General features: G+C 34.2%; 1 protein-coding gene across 6 annotated transcripts in view; it reads right to left on the bottom strand.

The window, feature by feature from the left end:
- The window catches only part of Ca-alpha1D (Ca[2+]-channel protein alpha[[1]] subunit D), a 1,669,376-nt gene that overhangs the window by 38,009 nt on the left and 1,614,232 nt on the right, over positions 1-17,135 (bottom strand). For all 6 annotated transcript variants that reach the window (XM_073958159.1, XM_073958162.1, XM_073958158.1 and 3 more), the window contains exons 22-23: positions 12,537-12,782; positions 11,818-12,474 (exon numbers count right to left, since the gene is read on the bottom strand). In XM_073958159.1, coding sequence (XP_073814260.1) covers positions 11,818-12,474; positions 12,537-12,782 — 903 coding nt within the window. The remainder of the gene's footprint in view (positions 1-11,817; positions 12,475-12,536; positions 12,783-17,135) is intronic.

Here is a 17,135-nt window from a genome sequence, read left to right as displayed (position 1 = left end):
AGTGGGTCACTGTTGATGCAAATGTGCGAGATAAGGCCGGGTTTTAGAAAATTCGTCCTGGAACCACAAAAAATAACAACAACAAAAATCCTTATTTTTCATTGCTATTACGTACTTATTCACTTAGTTGGCCCTCTGCAAGACATGTGTAAAATTAACAATGCCATAACTTCTTGATATCGTAAGAGATCACACATAATTTCAAATTTTGTAGTTTACTTCTAGGCGCACATATTTTATCGTAAACCACTAAATAATAGAAAGACAAGACATTTGTTATCTTCCATTGCAACAGATGTCGCAGTTGGTGATAATGGTATATAAACATCAATTACGCAAATGAACAAATGAGTTGCTGTTGAAGACAACATTAGGGGAATAAATTCAGAAATCGGCCAGAAATAACAACAACTAAAAACTGTATGGACCTGACTTTTTGGTAATAACTAAATGTTTGCAAATCAATGAAAGTGCAATAGAATTGTGCATATTACCACGATTTATTTGCAATTAAGAATTTTATCGTATATGGAGATGTACAGTCATAACTATTCAATTTTCAATTTCAAAATCTGTAATTTGATGAAATCGCTAAATAATTAATGAAATCAATAATAGGCCCCAGGAATATAGGAATATAGGAATTTGGTATGGAAATCAAGGTTGGCAAGTGGTGCTTCTAAAAGGAAATGGTTTGAAAAATTACCAATCATGTGTACGAAAAGTACTAAATTTAGTACAATTTAGATTTGGGTGAACGTAAAGAGCTGGAAACCTGAAATTTGGAATTAAGGTTACTGTTGTAGTGTAGGATTGAGATATGAGGGTAGTTTTGGAAATTCGTGCTTATGTGTACGAAAAGTACTAAATAGTACTAAATTTGGTACAATAGGGATTTGGGTGAACGGATAGAGCTGGAATCCTGATATTTGGAATTGAGATTACTGTTGGAGTGTAGGATTGAAGAACTTTTGGAAATTCGTACTTATGTGTATGAAAAGTACTAAATGGTACTGAATTTGATACAATGGGGATTTGGGTGAACGGATAATAGCTGGAATCTCGAAATTTGGAATTGAGATTACTGGTGGGGTGTAGGATTGAGGTAGTTTTGAAAATTCGTACTTATGGGTACGAAAAGTACTAAACGGTGCTAAATTTAGTACAATTTGGATTTGAATGAACGGATAGAGCTGGAAACCTGAAATTTGGAATTAATATTACTGTTGAAGTGTAGGATTGAGATATGAAGGTGGTTTTGGAAATTAGTACTTATGTGTACGGAAAGTACTAAATGGAAATAAATTTTGTATAATGGGGATTTGGGTGAACGGATAGCGCTGGAATCTCTAAATTTGGAACTGAGATTACTGGTGGAGTTTAATATTGTGGAAGTTTTGGAAATTCGTACATAGGGTACGAAAAATACTAAATAGCACTAAATTTGGTACAGTTTCGGTTTTGGTGAACGGATAGGGCTTGATTCCTCAAATTTGGACTGAGAATCACTGATGAAGAGTAAGAAAGATGCACCAAAGGGTTTTTGGAAACTTGAGTGTACGAAAAGTAATAATTGGTACTAAATTTAGTACAATTTGGATTTGAGTGAACGGATAGAGCTGGATTCCTGAAATTTGGAATTGATATTACTGTTGGAGTGTAGGACTGGGGAAGTTTTGGAAATTCTTACTTATGTGAATGAAAAGTACTAAATGGTACTAAATTTGGGACAATGGGGATTTGGGTGAACGGATATAGTTGGAATCTCGAAATTTGGAATTGAGATTACTGGTGGGGTGTAGAATTGAGGTAGTTTTGAAAATTCGTACTTATGGGTACGAAATGTACTAAATGGTACTAAATTTAGTACAATTTGAATTTGGGTGAACGTATGTATGTAGCTGGAAACCTGAAATTTGGAATTAAGATTACTGTGAAGTGTAGGACTGAGATATGAGGGTGGTTTTGGAAATTCGTACTTATGTGTTCTAAAAGTACTAAATTTGGTACAATAGGGATTCGAGTGAACGGACAGAGCTGGAATCCTGAAATTTGAAATTGAGATTACTGTTGGATCATAGGATTGGGGAAATTTTGGAAATTCGTATTTATGTGTAGGAAAAGTACTAAATGGTACTAAATTTATTACAATTTGGATTTGGGTGAACGGATAGAACTGGAATCCTGAATTTTAAGTATCAAGGTTGGGAAATGGCGTTGAAATAAGGAAATGGTTTTGGAAGTTCGTATTTATGATTACGAGCAGTACTAAATTTGGATTTGGGTGAACGGATAGAGCTGGAATCCTAAAGTTTTGAATTAAGATTACTGTAGGGGTGTAGGATTGAGATAGTTTTAGAAATTCGTACCTTTGAGTACGAAAAGTACTAAATGGTACTAAATTTGGTACAATTTGGATTTGGATGAACGGATAAAGCTGGAATTCTGAAATTTGGAACTAAGATTACTGTCGGACAGTAGAATTGAGGTAGTTTTGGAAATTCGTACTTATGGGTACAGAAAGCACTAAATTCGGTACAATTTGAATTTTAGTAAACGGATAGTGTTGGAATTAGGAATTAAGATTACTGTAGGAGTGTAGTATTGAGGAAATTTTGAAAAGTCGTACGTGTGCGTACGAGAAGTACTAAATGGTACTAAATATGGTACAATGTGGATTTGGGTGAACGGGTAGAGCTGGAATCCTAAAATTTTTGTTTGGGAAAGAAATGGTACTAAATTTGATACAATTTGGATTCGGGTGAATTAATAGAGCTGGAATCCTGAAATTTGGAATTACGATTACAGTCGAAGAGTAGGATTCAGGTTGTTTTGAAAAAGCAAACTTATGGTTACGAAAAGCACTAAATGGTACTAAATTTAGTACAATTTGTATGTAGGTGAACGGATAGCGGTGGAATCCTGCAATTTGAAAGTATGATTATTGTAGCCCTGTTGCGTTGAGGAAGTTTTGAAAATTGGTACGAAAATTCTAAATTGTTCTAAATTTAGTACAATTTTAATTTGGTTTAACGGATAGAGTTTGAATCCTGAAATTTGGAAGTAAGATTACTACTAAAGTGAAGGATTGAGGTAGTTTTGGAAAATCTTTCTTATGGGTACGAAGAGTTCGACTTGATACTAAGTTTGGTACAATTTGGAATTGGACGAACGGATACAGCTGGAATCTTGAGATTTGGAATTACTGTAATTATTATGGAATTTACTGTAATTATTTTGTATTAATGTCCGTGTATGGCTGAGATATGTCGTCGAAATACGTACCATAAGTATACGAAAATTACTTAATGGTACTCAATTTGTTTTTGGGTGTAGGGACAGTGCTGGAATTTTTATTTTTTGGAGTTAGGGTGTGTATTGGTGTGCAACGTTGATATCGCTGTTAATGTGTAAGGGTGAGATACGGCTGATCTTTTTTAAAAACGAACTTAAGGGGTACGTACAGTACTAAGATAAAAATAAATATTGATTAAAATTGGTATTAGTGCTACCAAATTTTCAGTGTTTGTCATTTCCATATTATATATTGTTTATTTGTTTTTTTATATCCTTTCCGCATACGAAGTAGCGGGCATTTTGCTAGTTTAATATACAAATATTGTTAAATACTAATTCAACAAAATTAATGCAAATTAACTATAAACGGATTTAAAGTAAAAATAATTAAAAATTGAAGGCGTGAATGTAAATAAAAAGGAACAACAATAAAGATTAATGAAAAATAATAATGAATAGAAAACAAATAATAAATAACTTAAATAATGAAATGTAATGAAGAATAAGAAAGCAAACATTGAAGAAGCAATAGATTGTTGGACATGTTGCATCTTCAGCAGTATTGTGCAGTATTGTTGTTGGCCAAGGTTGACTATTATGGTTTTAGTTGAAGTTAAAGATGATAATGCATGATACAATGATACAAGGTAACCTCACGCTCATAGCTCACAGAGTTGTATTCGCTTTCCGTCCCTTCATTGACAAAATGATTTTGACAGACTTTGTCTGTATGTATATGTTAAAATATACATGTCAGGTTTATTTACATTTAAAATTCCAAACCAATTTAATTTCAAATTTTTACATTTAACATTTCAGACAACTGGTATTCGATTTAGTCTTGTACGTCCGTCTGGCTGGGGGATAACTTTTGAACGGATCAGCCGATTATGTCCAAACATTGATCAATTCCGAGAATGGGCCATATCATCATCCACTTCTTCCGCTACCACCCCTACAAAAGCTCAAACATTTTCGCTAAAATGGTGCGCACGATAACTCTCTCACTGATTTGGTCCAAAAATTGTTGCTCATAACATTTCTTCCTAGATCAGATATGTACTATATGGTTCCAATCCTTCGAGTACCTCCACACAAAATTTATGCTTAAGTGCAGTTTAAGTGCAGGATAGTTTTAAAATGTATATCAAACTTATTCCTTGTGACCCTGCTTACAGTGATATGTGTTTCGTGGTCAAGCCAATGCTACAGACATATTGGTCGATATGGCTGGTAATATTTCGTAATATTTCTTTCAATCATGGGCAAGTCCTTGCTTCTTAAGATAATGATCAAAAAGTAAAAAAATCCTACGGTGACCAAATAAAATTAATATAATGTTTATCAAAAGAAATGATTCCAAGATGGACAATGGAGTTTCGAAAATTTAATAGCGCGTAGTCATTAAACAACACTTTCCATTCATTTTTAAATTAGGGATCTGTTTTTAGCACATTTAGGTCAACCTCACCTTTTATTTGTTCATCCACAGAAGAACTAGATCACCTCTTAGGGAAGAGCTTTTAGTAACAAGTAATAAAGTCAAATTGTGTGCCCTTTTTTGAACATTTAAACTTACCGACGAAAATGTGGATTAGGTTTAAAACAAAAGTATTGCGGAGGAGGTACTAGAAGCAATGAATCGACATAGTCCATCGCGCCTACCAGTCGTTTCAGTTGGTAACCGTATAAATTATAGCTTTTGGAAAACTATGTCAGAAAGCATGGGCATAAACACGAAAAACACAATGTTGTTGTAAACAGGACTACAAGGATTAGCATCGGTATAAATATCCAAAGGATCTTCAAACAGATCATGAACTGCACTTCAACAAAAAAGTAGAACTTTTGTGGGGTAGTTACCCTAAGGAGAAGACCAATATGGGCCATTTTAGAAGCTAAATCAATTTAAACAAAATATTATCCATAATTTAGACCAAATTGTTTGCTCCGTTCAAGAGATATAGCGTTTTTTTGGACCAAACCGGTTGATTAGTTCGTGAGTTAGCGTACGCTACAGACAGACGGACATTGCTAAATCGACTCCAAATTGTCTGAAACGAATTTCGTCAAAACATACTTGGGGTCTATGAGGCACATTTTGCCCGTATGAATGTGTATATACCCTGGTCTAGTGGCTGAGGGTATAAAACAGCGGAAGTCTATGGATGACTTCCGATACATCAGTTGCTTTGTAAATCTCTTAAGCATCCAGGTCCACACTAGAGTGATTTCATGAAATTATGCGTCGCTAGATCGAGTTTCATAGTAGAGTAAAATCATGAAATTGCTGTAGTGAGGAACTCGAACTAGGGACGCATAATTTCATTTTGACCGGGACATAACGTCCATGTTGTGCATTTGAAACGCATAATGGAAAGATTTTGCAACGTCAATAAAGTGTAACGTGAACCTCATGTTTAGTACCACCATTAAATGTGCATATATGTAAATAAGTTTGAAGTTTTAGATGTTTTATTTTTGTAAAAAGAATACATACTTATATGTTGGTTTACTAGATAATATCGTCACATAAAATGCCCGCAGAACCTAAATTTTACAGGGGAAGCAAAAAACGTTATAAAATTAAAAACTGTGTTACGGAATATTAATCTTATGAAGGCGAGTATATGGGATGTTGTCGATCATATACGAAGTGGAATAAATAGTGAATCCAAAACCGCTGAATTGCTTAGTTTTGAGATCCTCCATTACAATAAATTCTGCATATTATCCCATTTTCCGGAATGCCATTTCTTGAATAGGATCGTTGATTTTGAACGTAGAAGCCTGAAATTTTGCCAGAGCATCGATTTTAGCTTTATGTATCTGTTTACGTTCATGTTGGTTACGTCTTCGCGTATTTATGGTGACGATATATGTATGTATGTTGTAAAGAGATGCACAACATATGTTATATTTTAAATATATATTATAAAAATGTCCAACATCTTGTAGCTTTAAAAGAATACAATATTCTCACAAAGTTATGAATCATTAAGATCTCTCCTGATGTTCATGGAGTCATTAGGCTCTGATCGGGATCAAATTTTTTTCACTGGTGTGATCGTCACCCTGATCACAAATATATGTAACATTTATTGCGGAAGTCCATACTTCCCGAGATATGGGCCTCTGAAGTTCCGAAAATTCCTTTGTATGTAACTTTGCATTTTTTGAACGGGTAATTGATACTATTGAAAAGCTTAAGAAATATACATTTTATTATTCTGCCGGGGATTTCAGACATTTTCTATGGACAGGTGCAAATCTAGGGAACGGGAACAAAAGTTTCTTTAAAATCACAAATTTTTCTCCATATAGCCGGCCTGGGATTTAAGGCTTGTACCCATGGACAGCTGCAAATCTAGGGAACGGGAACAAAATTTCATTTAAAATCATACATTTCTGTCTATATATATTTATCAGGGTGACGAGACCTACCTGTTAAAAAAATGGTTCCGTTCCAAGCTGAATGAAAACGATCAACTTAGCCCTTTATTCCAACTTTTACCCATTGTTTTGGTGTGGCTAGTGGTCGGAATCGGAACACCATGTTCACTGGAACTTCATTTCAACGTGGCCGTGGATTTATCGGTGGATATTTTCATATTCCTCAAATGATTATGTGTATGTTTTCGCACCAATTGTACAATATTGTTGGATATCGATGCGGGGCGAATAGGAATCTTGAACACTGGTGGAAAGTGAACTATCTTTCTTTGATTTGTACATTGTTCTTCTTCTTGTGTTGGCTGGACTCAGTAATAATATAACATTCCTTTTATGGTATATTTCACGATTTCCTTTGGTGTCGTAGGGACGAATTTTCACATGTCAATTTACATATTTTAACCAAAATTACGAAAATATGTTACTCTTCAGCCGCAAAAACGTCCTCCATGAACCAAAAGACCACCATTGATATACAATAACAACAACTTTCATATTGTTTAGAATGCATGGTTGTATTTGGCAGCTCAAGAACGGTTTTTTCATATGAGATTACCTTCTTATTCTGCCATGATGATAATGATGACGATAATAGTGTTTTAGATGAGGATGATTTATTAAAGCGGGGTTTTTGGTGACCATTTCTAGTTAGCCTCAAGCAAAGGCGTTTTGGGTTGGTGAAATAATATATTTCCATCAACATTCTCCCTGAAGGACGAATGTTCTTGAATGCAGGTTACTCAGGTATGACGGACCACCGTTGGGAGAATTTTAGTCGAGGTGGTACCTCCGCTATGCTCCGACTCACAGCGTTGTTGTGTAGTCGTCATACTAAGCAAACACACATCCAGAGAATCCACGTAGAGTTAAAAGCTAGCTTGTTGCTGAGTATCGTCCAATTCAGAGTTAGAATGAGGCAAATTACCAGGAAATAAACAGATTTTAGCAATTGATCTTTTAAAGTTTAGTATTTGCAAATATAAAATTCAATTTGTGATTTAAGGGCAGCGGGGTTTGAACCTACATCCCTGTGGCTGTTAGCTGACGACGCTAGCTCTAGGCTAAACACCAAGCCTGTTGTTTGTTTGGGGTTCGTTTAACATGACTTACGTCAGTTAAGTATTTTTTTGTTTTCTTTTATTGAATAACAAGAATAAATATATATGTATGAAGAGAAACGAAAAAAAAAAATAAGAACAAATTGAAAAATAAAAAAACCGATCCGGACGGGGTTCGAACCGCGGTCCTTATGACTGGCAATTTTAGAACGCTTGTTTAGAGCCCCGCTTAGGCGAATTGAGAATTTGCATTATGTTCATTTTTAAATTTGCACAGAAATTCTTAATGAAGAAGAAAATTGTTTTAAGAGAATTGATTGGATGTTTTGCATCATTTGATTCAATTTACTTCTATAAATGACACAAATTTTAGTAAAGGCTTGATTTTAGTTGCAGTTAAAAATACATATTTCCTCAAGAAAGTCAATTACGTGGGAAATTTTGCAAGAGGACATATTGAATTTTTATATTCGGACCAGATTAAAGATAGGATACTTTTAGATTTTGAATTTTTGCATTTATCGAAAATCTATAAGTAGTTTTGCATATTTAGTGAAGATTTTTGGATAGACTTTTTGTAGATACATTAGATTTCCTTTATCCTCCTCAGAGCTAATTAAATATGGCAGAGTTTCTGGCCAAGATTGCTTGGATTCTTATTATGGTACAAAGCATTGCATAAGTCACAAATTTTGCGTCTTTTAAGAGGAATTTTGGTTTGTTTTAGACGAGAAAAGTCATTAGTGATATTACTTTTAAGAATTGGTTCAGAATTTGATTTTAGTGAAGATGTATTTGGTAAATCAACCATGTATCGACTATTTTTGGTTCGACTTGGTTTAGAGTGTTTAAATTGTTTTTTGCATTCCAGTTCTTGACTGGCAAGCTTACGCTTAAAGATTACTTGCTTAGAAAAGGATTTTGAAGTGTTTTCCAAGTTCACATTGTGAATATGGATTCTATTTGTTGAGATAGATTTTGTGGGTCCAGAGAATACCCATCCAAAATTAGTATTTTGGAAGAACAGATTGTTATGTATGAATGATTCCGTGGGAATCTTGATTTTAGAGCAAATGTCTGAACCCAAAATTAAGTCAATTGGATCAGATTTGTAGTAATAAGGATCAGCTAAGTTGTTTGTTTCAATATTAGGCAATGAAATATGCTTAGAAGAAGTATTTGGTGTGTAAGAGGAGAGCGAAGAATGTACAAGAGCAGTTCATGAAAGTACTAACTCTTCTTTTCGTGTGAATAAGTCTAGATTCACAGAAAATTTAGATATGTTTTCAGCACCATTTCCTATACCGACCACTTTACAGTGTGATCTACTTATTTCAAGGCCTAAAAGTTGAACTGTAGACTCAGAAATTAGACTTGCCTGAGATCCAGGGTCAAGTAAAGCACGTAAAGTGAGTTTACCACGATTTGTGATAACACAAAGTCTAATTGTATAGAGCAGAACAGAGTTAAATGCTTGTGCACTATGAGAAGTGACTTCATTGGACATGTTAAGATTATGGGTTTTAGGTTGAGAGATTGTAGTTTGAGATTGAGTAACAGGCTCATCTGTATGAAGCACTGTATGATGAAGTTTTTTGCAAGTAATGCAGCGAAAGATAGATTTGCAATTGTTTGAATCATAGCGAAAATTGTGTGCTAGGCGAACACAATTCAGTACAATTTACAGAATTAAAAAATTCGTATTTAAACGGAAGTGATAGGATTTTTTCAGTTTCAGCGAGTAACGAGTAAAGTTGGAAATTTCCAAATTTTGGACGAAAAATTGTGCTAGGTGAATCTAACTCAGCACAAAAAATTTCATCTCGATATTTGCATTTTTGCAAAAATTACAATGATGTTTCGTTGAAAAACATTATTTGCGATTTTATGGCGAAAATGTATGGCGAAAATGGTGTGCTAGGCGAGCACAATTCAGCGCAATTTACAAAATTAAAAAAAATATTTTTTTTTGCTGAAATGATAAGGTTTTTTCATTTTCAGCGAGTAACGAGTAAAGTTGGAAATTTCCAATGTATGGACGAAAAATTGTGCTCGGTGAATCAACCCGGTGAATCCACTGAGTTAAAAAAAAATCGTCTCGATATTTGCATTTTTGGAAAAAATACAGTGATTTTTCGTTGAAAAACACTATTTGCGATTTTAACGAGTAACGAGTTGAGATGGAATTTTGCAATGTAAGGCGAAAAATGTGTGCTAGACGAGCACAATTCAGCACAATTTACAGAATTAAAAAAATCCTATTTAAACGGAAGTGATAGGATTTTTTCATTTTGAGCGAGTAACGAGTAAAGTTGGAAATTTCCAATGTATGGACGAAAAATTGTGCTCAGCGAGTCGAACTCAGCACAAAAAAGATCATCTCGATATTTGCATTATTGCAGAAATTACAGTGATTTTTCATACAAAATACTGGTTTTTCGAAATTACCATATCTTGAAAACGGTTAGAGATATTGAAAAAATTTAAACGGCTCAAGTTGGTACAAATTGAGTAGAATTCAGCACAACTTTTGTTTTTTCGAAATTCGAAAATTGCAATTCTATCGTATTTTCGAAAATATCGGTTTTTTTCGAAAATGGTAGGAGATATAGAAAAAAATTTTGCGGCACAAATGAGCACAAACTGAGCACAATTCAGCACAACTTTTGTTTTTTCGAAATTCGAAAATTGCAATTCTGTGATGTATTCGAAAATATCGTTTTTTTCGAAAATGGTACGAGATATCGAAAAAAATTTTGCGGCACAAATGGGCACAAACTGAGCACAATTCAGCACAACTTAAATATTTTCGAAATTCGAAAATTGCAATTTTGGCAAGATTTTTTCGAAAAAAATTTGTTGTCGAATATCTCACCCATTTTTTCGAATTTCGAAAAAAAAATTTCGGCACAAATGGACGCAAACCTAGCACAATTCAGCACAACTCATCTTTTTTCGACATTCGAAAATTGCAATTCCATCGGATACCACATAGACAATTCAGGCATTTTTTGCAATTATTAATAGTTCAATGCTTCAAGTGTAAGAAAATAAGAAGTTTTGACACGATAACAAACAAGAATTATGAACAAATTTGAAAATACATAAAACGCCTGAAAATTTAATGGTCACAACATATTCACCTGAGCCAATTCGCATGTGAAATCTTTAGTATTTTGTAAAATATCGTTTTTAATATGATTCAAATTATTTGTTTTTTGTTTTGTTTTGGGAAGTTTAAAAGTGAGTAAAATTTTAAAACTGATATCAGTCATACGTACTTCATCGGGGGAGTGATGGGTCTAGGGGAGGGCATAAGCATGGGTGCTAGGTTCAGAAACTTAGGAAATAATGGAAATTTCTTGACATTTAAGTTTTGGATTTAATAAAATTCAGAGTCCAGAGTTATATCGTTTATTAGCAAAAGTCAGAAGTCTGGGTGTCGAAAAACATATGAGTGAAGGGATCGGACCCGTACAGAGTGAGTACTACTGATCTATTGGCGTTATGTCAAAAAACATTATTTATTGTTCAAAAAACAGGATTACTATCAAAAATTCAGTCAGAAGACTATAAAACATGGTATTTATAATATAATGTTAAAGGGCTTTAGCGAGTACTAAATGTGTTTCAACCTTTTCTTTTCTTGGGAAGCTTGTGCTCTTCCTGGAAATGTCTATACACAAAAAGTGTGCGGTAAATTTCTAATTTAAGTCAAAATTTCGTGACGATCGGAAGAACACCATTGATCGTTTTGTTTCTTTCCAAATTTGTAGATCGATACATCTGAAGTTGCATCCAGGACGAATATATTGAGGTTTTACATTACATACTCTTTTGCATATGCAAAGAGTTATTTTTCATTTGAAAAATTTATGTATTTTGCCTTTAACGCTCGAACCAAAAGCAAAAAACGAAGGTTGCAAATGTTTTCATTTCTTTTTTCATAGCCCCATTCCTGTTTCTAAACTAGATCCATTTTCTAAAACAAAATTTTCATTAATCTTACCCTGTGCATTGGGTCTGCTTCGGCAGTCAATTCATCAAGATATCCTGAAATAGTCCTCTTAAGTGCTGGCGAATTTTCCTGTAGCGTTCTAAGACCAGCTTGTAAAGTCACGGCGCTCTCGGATTGATCACTTTTACCCTCTTGTTCTTTACGTTTTTTAAAACGACGAAAATAGTCTTGGATTAGATACGTTGCATAAAATTTACCAACGGTAACCTCATCATCATTTCCAGGCGGAGGTACGACTTGGTCTAACAACTTTGGATTTGTTCGTTTCCAGATTTGTTTTATTGTTGCTCGAAGCTCTGTATTGGCTTCGTCAATATTACCTTCCGTTTTAATACTGAGCGATGTGCGTACAACAGCAAATAACGTTGCGTTAAATAGCACCGTTCCATCTGAATTAAGTGGCATATTCATTGACACCAATCGCTTACATGCCATACGATGTGGACATAATTTTCCAAACCCTAATGGGGGGGAAATTTTTCGTAACAATGTAACAACATCTAAATGTTTGATGCGTCCCTTTGCATCTGGGTCATATTCGCTCCATAATCTAATAAATTCATCCAAATGATGGGGCCCTAGAATTGACCAATCTCGCGTTAAATAGTCGAAGTTATCCATGATAACGGCGACAAATAAATTAATAATCTGTAAATGTAATTATCCATGTTAATTTAAATATGTAATGTTGTGACAATAAAAAATCTTACTAGGAAACTGCAAAGAACATAAAAAGATATAAAGTAAGGAAAAGCAATGCTAGATCCACAGTTAGAAACAGCATCTGATTCAGGATCGCATTTAACGTCATCCCGAGGTGAACAAGCCATCATAATCTCTTGCCATGCCTCTCCTGTGGCAGAACGAAATAGTACTAAAACAGCTTGAGGGAATGTTTGGAAGTTGTTGTTTCGATCAATTGCTGTTCCTTCTTCCAACATAATTTTCCCAAAAACCTATATAGAAAAAAATATTAAATCACAAATAGACAATTTAGCAAAAAAAGAAATGAATATGAATTATGTAATTGTATCCCAAAGAAATAATAGATTTTGTTTCTTATGCGCTACTGTTTCGATTATAAGTTAAATACTATAAAGTGAAGAGGACATTCATGAGTCCATAAAATCACCAGATGAAACAATTAGCAACTATTATTTATTTTCTTTTGTCTCGGAACATGCATTAGAAGAATATAGTGTTAACGAAGAAAAAGAGTTTTTAAGCAATTAAAATGTTTATGGAAAATGATTCAGCAAAACGCAGCAGTTTTTCTCAGAGAAATAAGCTACTATATCTCATTCGCCCAATATGCGTCAGATAAGGCTGGGTTTTTGGAAATTCAAATTAGATCGGTACGAAAGGTACTAAATATGGTACCATTTGTATTTGGCGAAGTGGTTGAGCTAGAATTCTGAAATTCGGAATGAGGGGATGGAGAGTTATAAAGGTGTACCAAATGTTTTTTAAATTCCACCTATAAGTGTTCGAAAAGTACTAAAGGTTACTAAATTTAGTACCAATTGTATATTTTGAAAGGATATAGCTAGAACCTTGAAATTTTGTATGGGATTAATGGATGGGAACTGATGCTGATACAAGGAAATGCTTTCGAAAATTCGTACTTATTTGTACGAAAAGTATTAAATGGTACTAAATTTGATACAATCTTGATTCGGATGAACGGGTATAACTATAAACCTTAAATTTACATTTAATATTACTGTTGGAGTATAAGATTGACATATGGAGGCAGTTTTGAACTATACCAGCCATGATATAAGGATAAAAACCAAGTTGCGATTCATGAAAACTTATGTATTGTCAGTTCTGTTATACGCTGTCGAAGTTTGGACATTAAAGGCAACATATATAAAGGAACTTTAAGCTTCTGGAATGTGGACCTACAGTTTGTTTCAAACAGTAAGGTATTACAAAGGCTACACCAGGAAAAGGAAATAATGCATTTAATAAACAAAAGAAATAACAGCTTATCCTGACCATATAATGCGAAACAACAAATATAAGCTACTTCAAAATATAATCCGAATAAAAATTTAAGAAGGCCCACAAGGGAAATAAAGAAATGATATGGACTAATTACATACAGGAGTGGACTGGTATCCAAGATGTACTTTAAGCTGTAATTACGTCATCGGGGAAAGTCGTAGGATCTTCCTATGGCATACCGGATATGCTTAGGGTGTCTACTATATAGTCCAGTATTCAAATATATAATATAAAGTTCATAACGCCCGTGATTAGCCCATAACCTAAAAATCGTCATGAAGTCTGAAAAGGAGAAAATGGCTTATGTGGTAATGTTATCTCTTTAGCAGACTTCATTACGATTTAAACTTTTTATCAAGCATGGTCACATTTGGCACGGCGCACAGTGGATCCACTTGTATGGAGAAAGTGGCCAAAAATATTTAGAGTATAAAAATCAAGGTTACAGCTTTGTGCTGCTGCGAAGAGTGTTTTAAGAAACCACGAGCATAACATTCTCCCCCCTTTCCCCTCTGGAGGTGGTATACGGTAAGAATTGTTTTATGCTGTTAATACAAAATGACATGAACAAAGGTCCCGATTATCTTATGATGCGAAAATAGGCTTGGGGAAACAAAACAATCTCCAAAACAACATAAAATCCAACCAATTTAGGGGATTGAAAAAAATTAAAATTTTTGTCTGAAAATTGGTAAAAACTTTAATATAGATCTTATAGAGTTCTTCCTGGAAGGCACGCACCGCCAAAGTAAGACAAATTTGGAAGAAGATTTCTTCATCTTGCCACTGATGGCAATTATGTTAATGTACGTGGTTAGATAACAGAGTTATACGCTAGTACATGCATAGAAATCCTATTCTAAGGCAGCTTTATTCAGCGACCCACCATTTATAGTCTGGCACTAGATGGCAGCTGATTTTAATACTGAATAATCTTAAACCCATGACCTACTTTGGAAAATTATTCCCGAGGTGGGCATCATGCACTTGAAATATAGGTTGTACTCACAACAAAAAATATTAGTCATATGTTCCGACTTTTGAAACTATTCTTAAGAAGATCGCGTTCGAATGATGGATGGATCCACTGTGCGTTGGTGCCGATGGTTTTCGGCAATTTACACGCACATGAACCGAATTCACGGAAAGAGCGTACAAAAGAGAACAAATGTTTTGATTTGTTATTGTTTTATAACTTGCGTGAATACAAACTTACTAACACACTTTTATAAGTTGCCAATATTTTGAATACATTCACATTTTCTCCGTTCTTTTTTTGGTCATGCCTGCTTTATATTACATATTTGAATACTGGAGTATATAGTAGAAACCCTAAGCATATCCGGTATGTCATATGAAGATAGTATGACTTCCCCCGATTACGTAAATGCAGCTTAAAGTATACAAAATATGAAATTTTTACAATGTCCGTCGTATGTTTTCTATGTTTTGTGATATATATTCATCATAATTATTTCAAAAACTTGTTGTAGTGAGCGTACATCATCTCCTTGATATACATATACAAAAAAAAAAATTGTTCCACAACATCCCATACGGGACAAGGGAGACTTCTCTCATATCAGTGAGTGCACCCCGATTCATATTTAGCTCAATGATATGGGATCTACTGTTTATCGCCGAGTCCGAACGGCGTGTCTTAAGACACCACTTGTGGAGAAGTTTTTCAAGGCTGAAATACTCAGGAAATGTCGCCAACATTACTGAGGGGTATTTTGCCACCGTTGAAAAATGGTTGATGTTGCAAGGCGGGCGTGCATACCATTGCACCACAGTGGCACCCTTGATATATTAGTGTCAAAAATGTACAAAAAATATGTGTTTGTTGCCGAAAATAACGAAATTCTGGGTAAAACTCGTAAAAGACAATTTTGAGTTATATTTCAAGAATAAGAGCTAATGCAGAAAAACTGACCGGATTTGAAAATAACTCGCCGATTTCAGTTATGTAATAAACTCAAAATAAAACGCGAGTTTATTAAAAAATTATTAAACTTTATTTTTGTTCAAAATGCAATTTGGCAGTTACGCTTCACAATGATGAGTGATTTGTTCTTCGTAAAACAGAGATGCAGGTGGCCACAAAACAGCAATCAAGTTTTTATAACGGCATCGTCTCTTGTTGTTGTTTATGTTTTTGAGACTGCTGAATGATGAGAGTACCAGAGAGCGTGTGTGCTGAGAATTGTTCTATGTTTTTGATTAGTTATTTTGATATTGATTTTTGTTATTTACTCTCATTATAAATTACTTGTGCATAGCTACATATTTTTTCATGTGCATAGTTTTACATTATTAACAGGGGCTTAGTTTAGAAATATAAAAATGTGGAACACCACACGTTAGAAACAAAAAATTTTCGGTTGGAACATTCAACTTGTTCAATTTTGTTGAGCAGTGTTACTGATGGAATATAGACGCAAAAATGTACGCGTTAAAATTGAAAAGGAACTTCAAAAAAACATGCACTTGAAGGTACAAATCTCGGAAAGAATGCCAGAAAATTCGGAGAATCAATGACATTGTTGATAAAATCACAAAACGAAGCAGGCATATTGAATGAAAGCTTTCAAAAATAAATCGAACGTTGTACAGAACAAACAAATAATTGTTATGTGGATCTACTAAAAATGTTGCTGCTACAGATGTTGTTGTTGTAGCAACGCAAATATATATTTCAGTTATCTGGTGCATAAAAATTTTTATTGGCAACAGACAGCACAGGTTGATGTCAGCTCTTCAATATCTCTTAAATAGGCGGGTAGCACAAAGCGAGTTGTACGGACTAAAAATCAATATTAACAAGTAAGCAAAGCTTTTTAATTGCATATATGAAACCGTTAAATATCCACAGGACAGGCTAAAATCTGCGTACATAGCTATTCCTAAAAATTACATCAATCTTTTATAAAGGAAAATATGAAAAAAAACCAAAAAGTTGAAACACAAAAAATGCCATAGCGCATTCATTTTTCAACCGATTACTTTGGTTTTTCCCATTTTGGAAAGCCAATTGTTAACCGATTTTAAAAATCTATCGCTTGTTCGAAATACAATATTCTCCCCTTTGTAGTGAAAAATAGGGTGTGCAATAGGGTTGTGGAGAAAAGAAGTAATGTTCGTTTAAAGTTGAAAAGAAGTAATGTTCGTTTAAAGTTGAAAATCCAAGAAAGCCCATTTTTCACTACATTTACCGTTATAAAATCAAAAACCGAAGTGACCCAAAGAAACCAAAGGTATTTTCGTCTTCTATGGACTCCCACAAAAGCGAATTTATG

This window comes from Musca autumnalis, unplaced genomic scaffold, assembly GCF_047663935.1.
Source record: "Musca autumnalis isolate F117 unplaced genomic scaffold, ASM4766393v1 scaffold_6, whole genome shotgun sequence".
Lineage (NCBI taxonomy): Eukaryota > Metazoa > Arthropoda > Insecta > Diptera > Muscidae > Musca > Musca autumnalis.
Note: the sequence above shows the minus strand (reverse complement) of the source record. Positions and strands in the feature narration are given on the sequence as shown.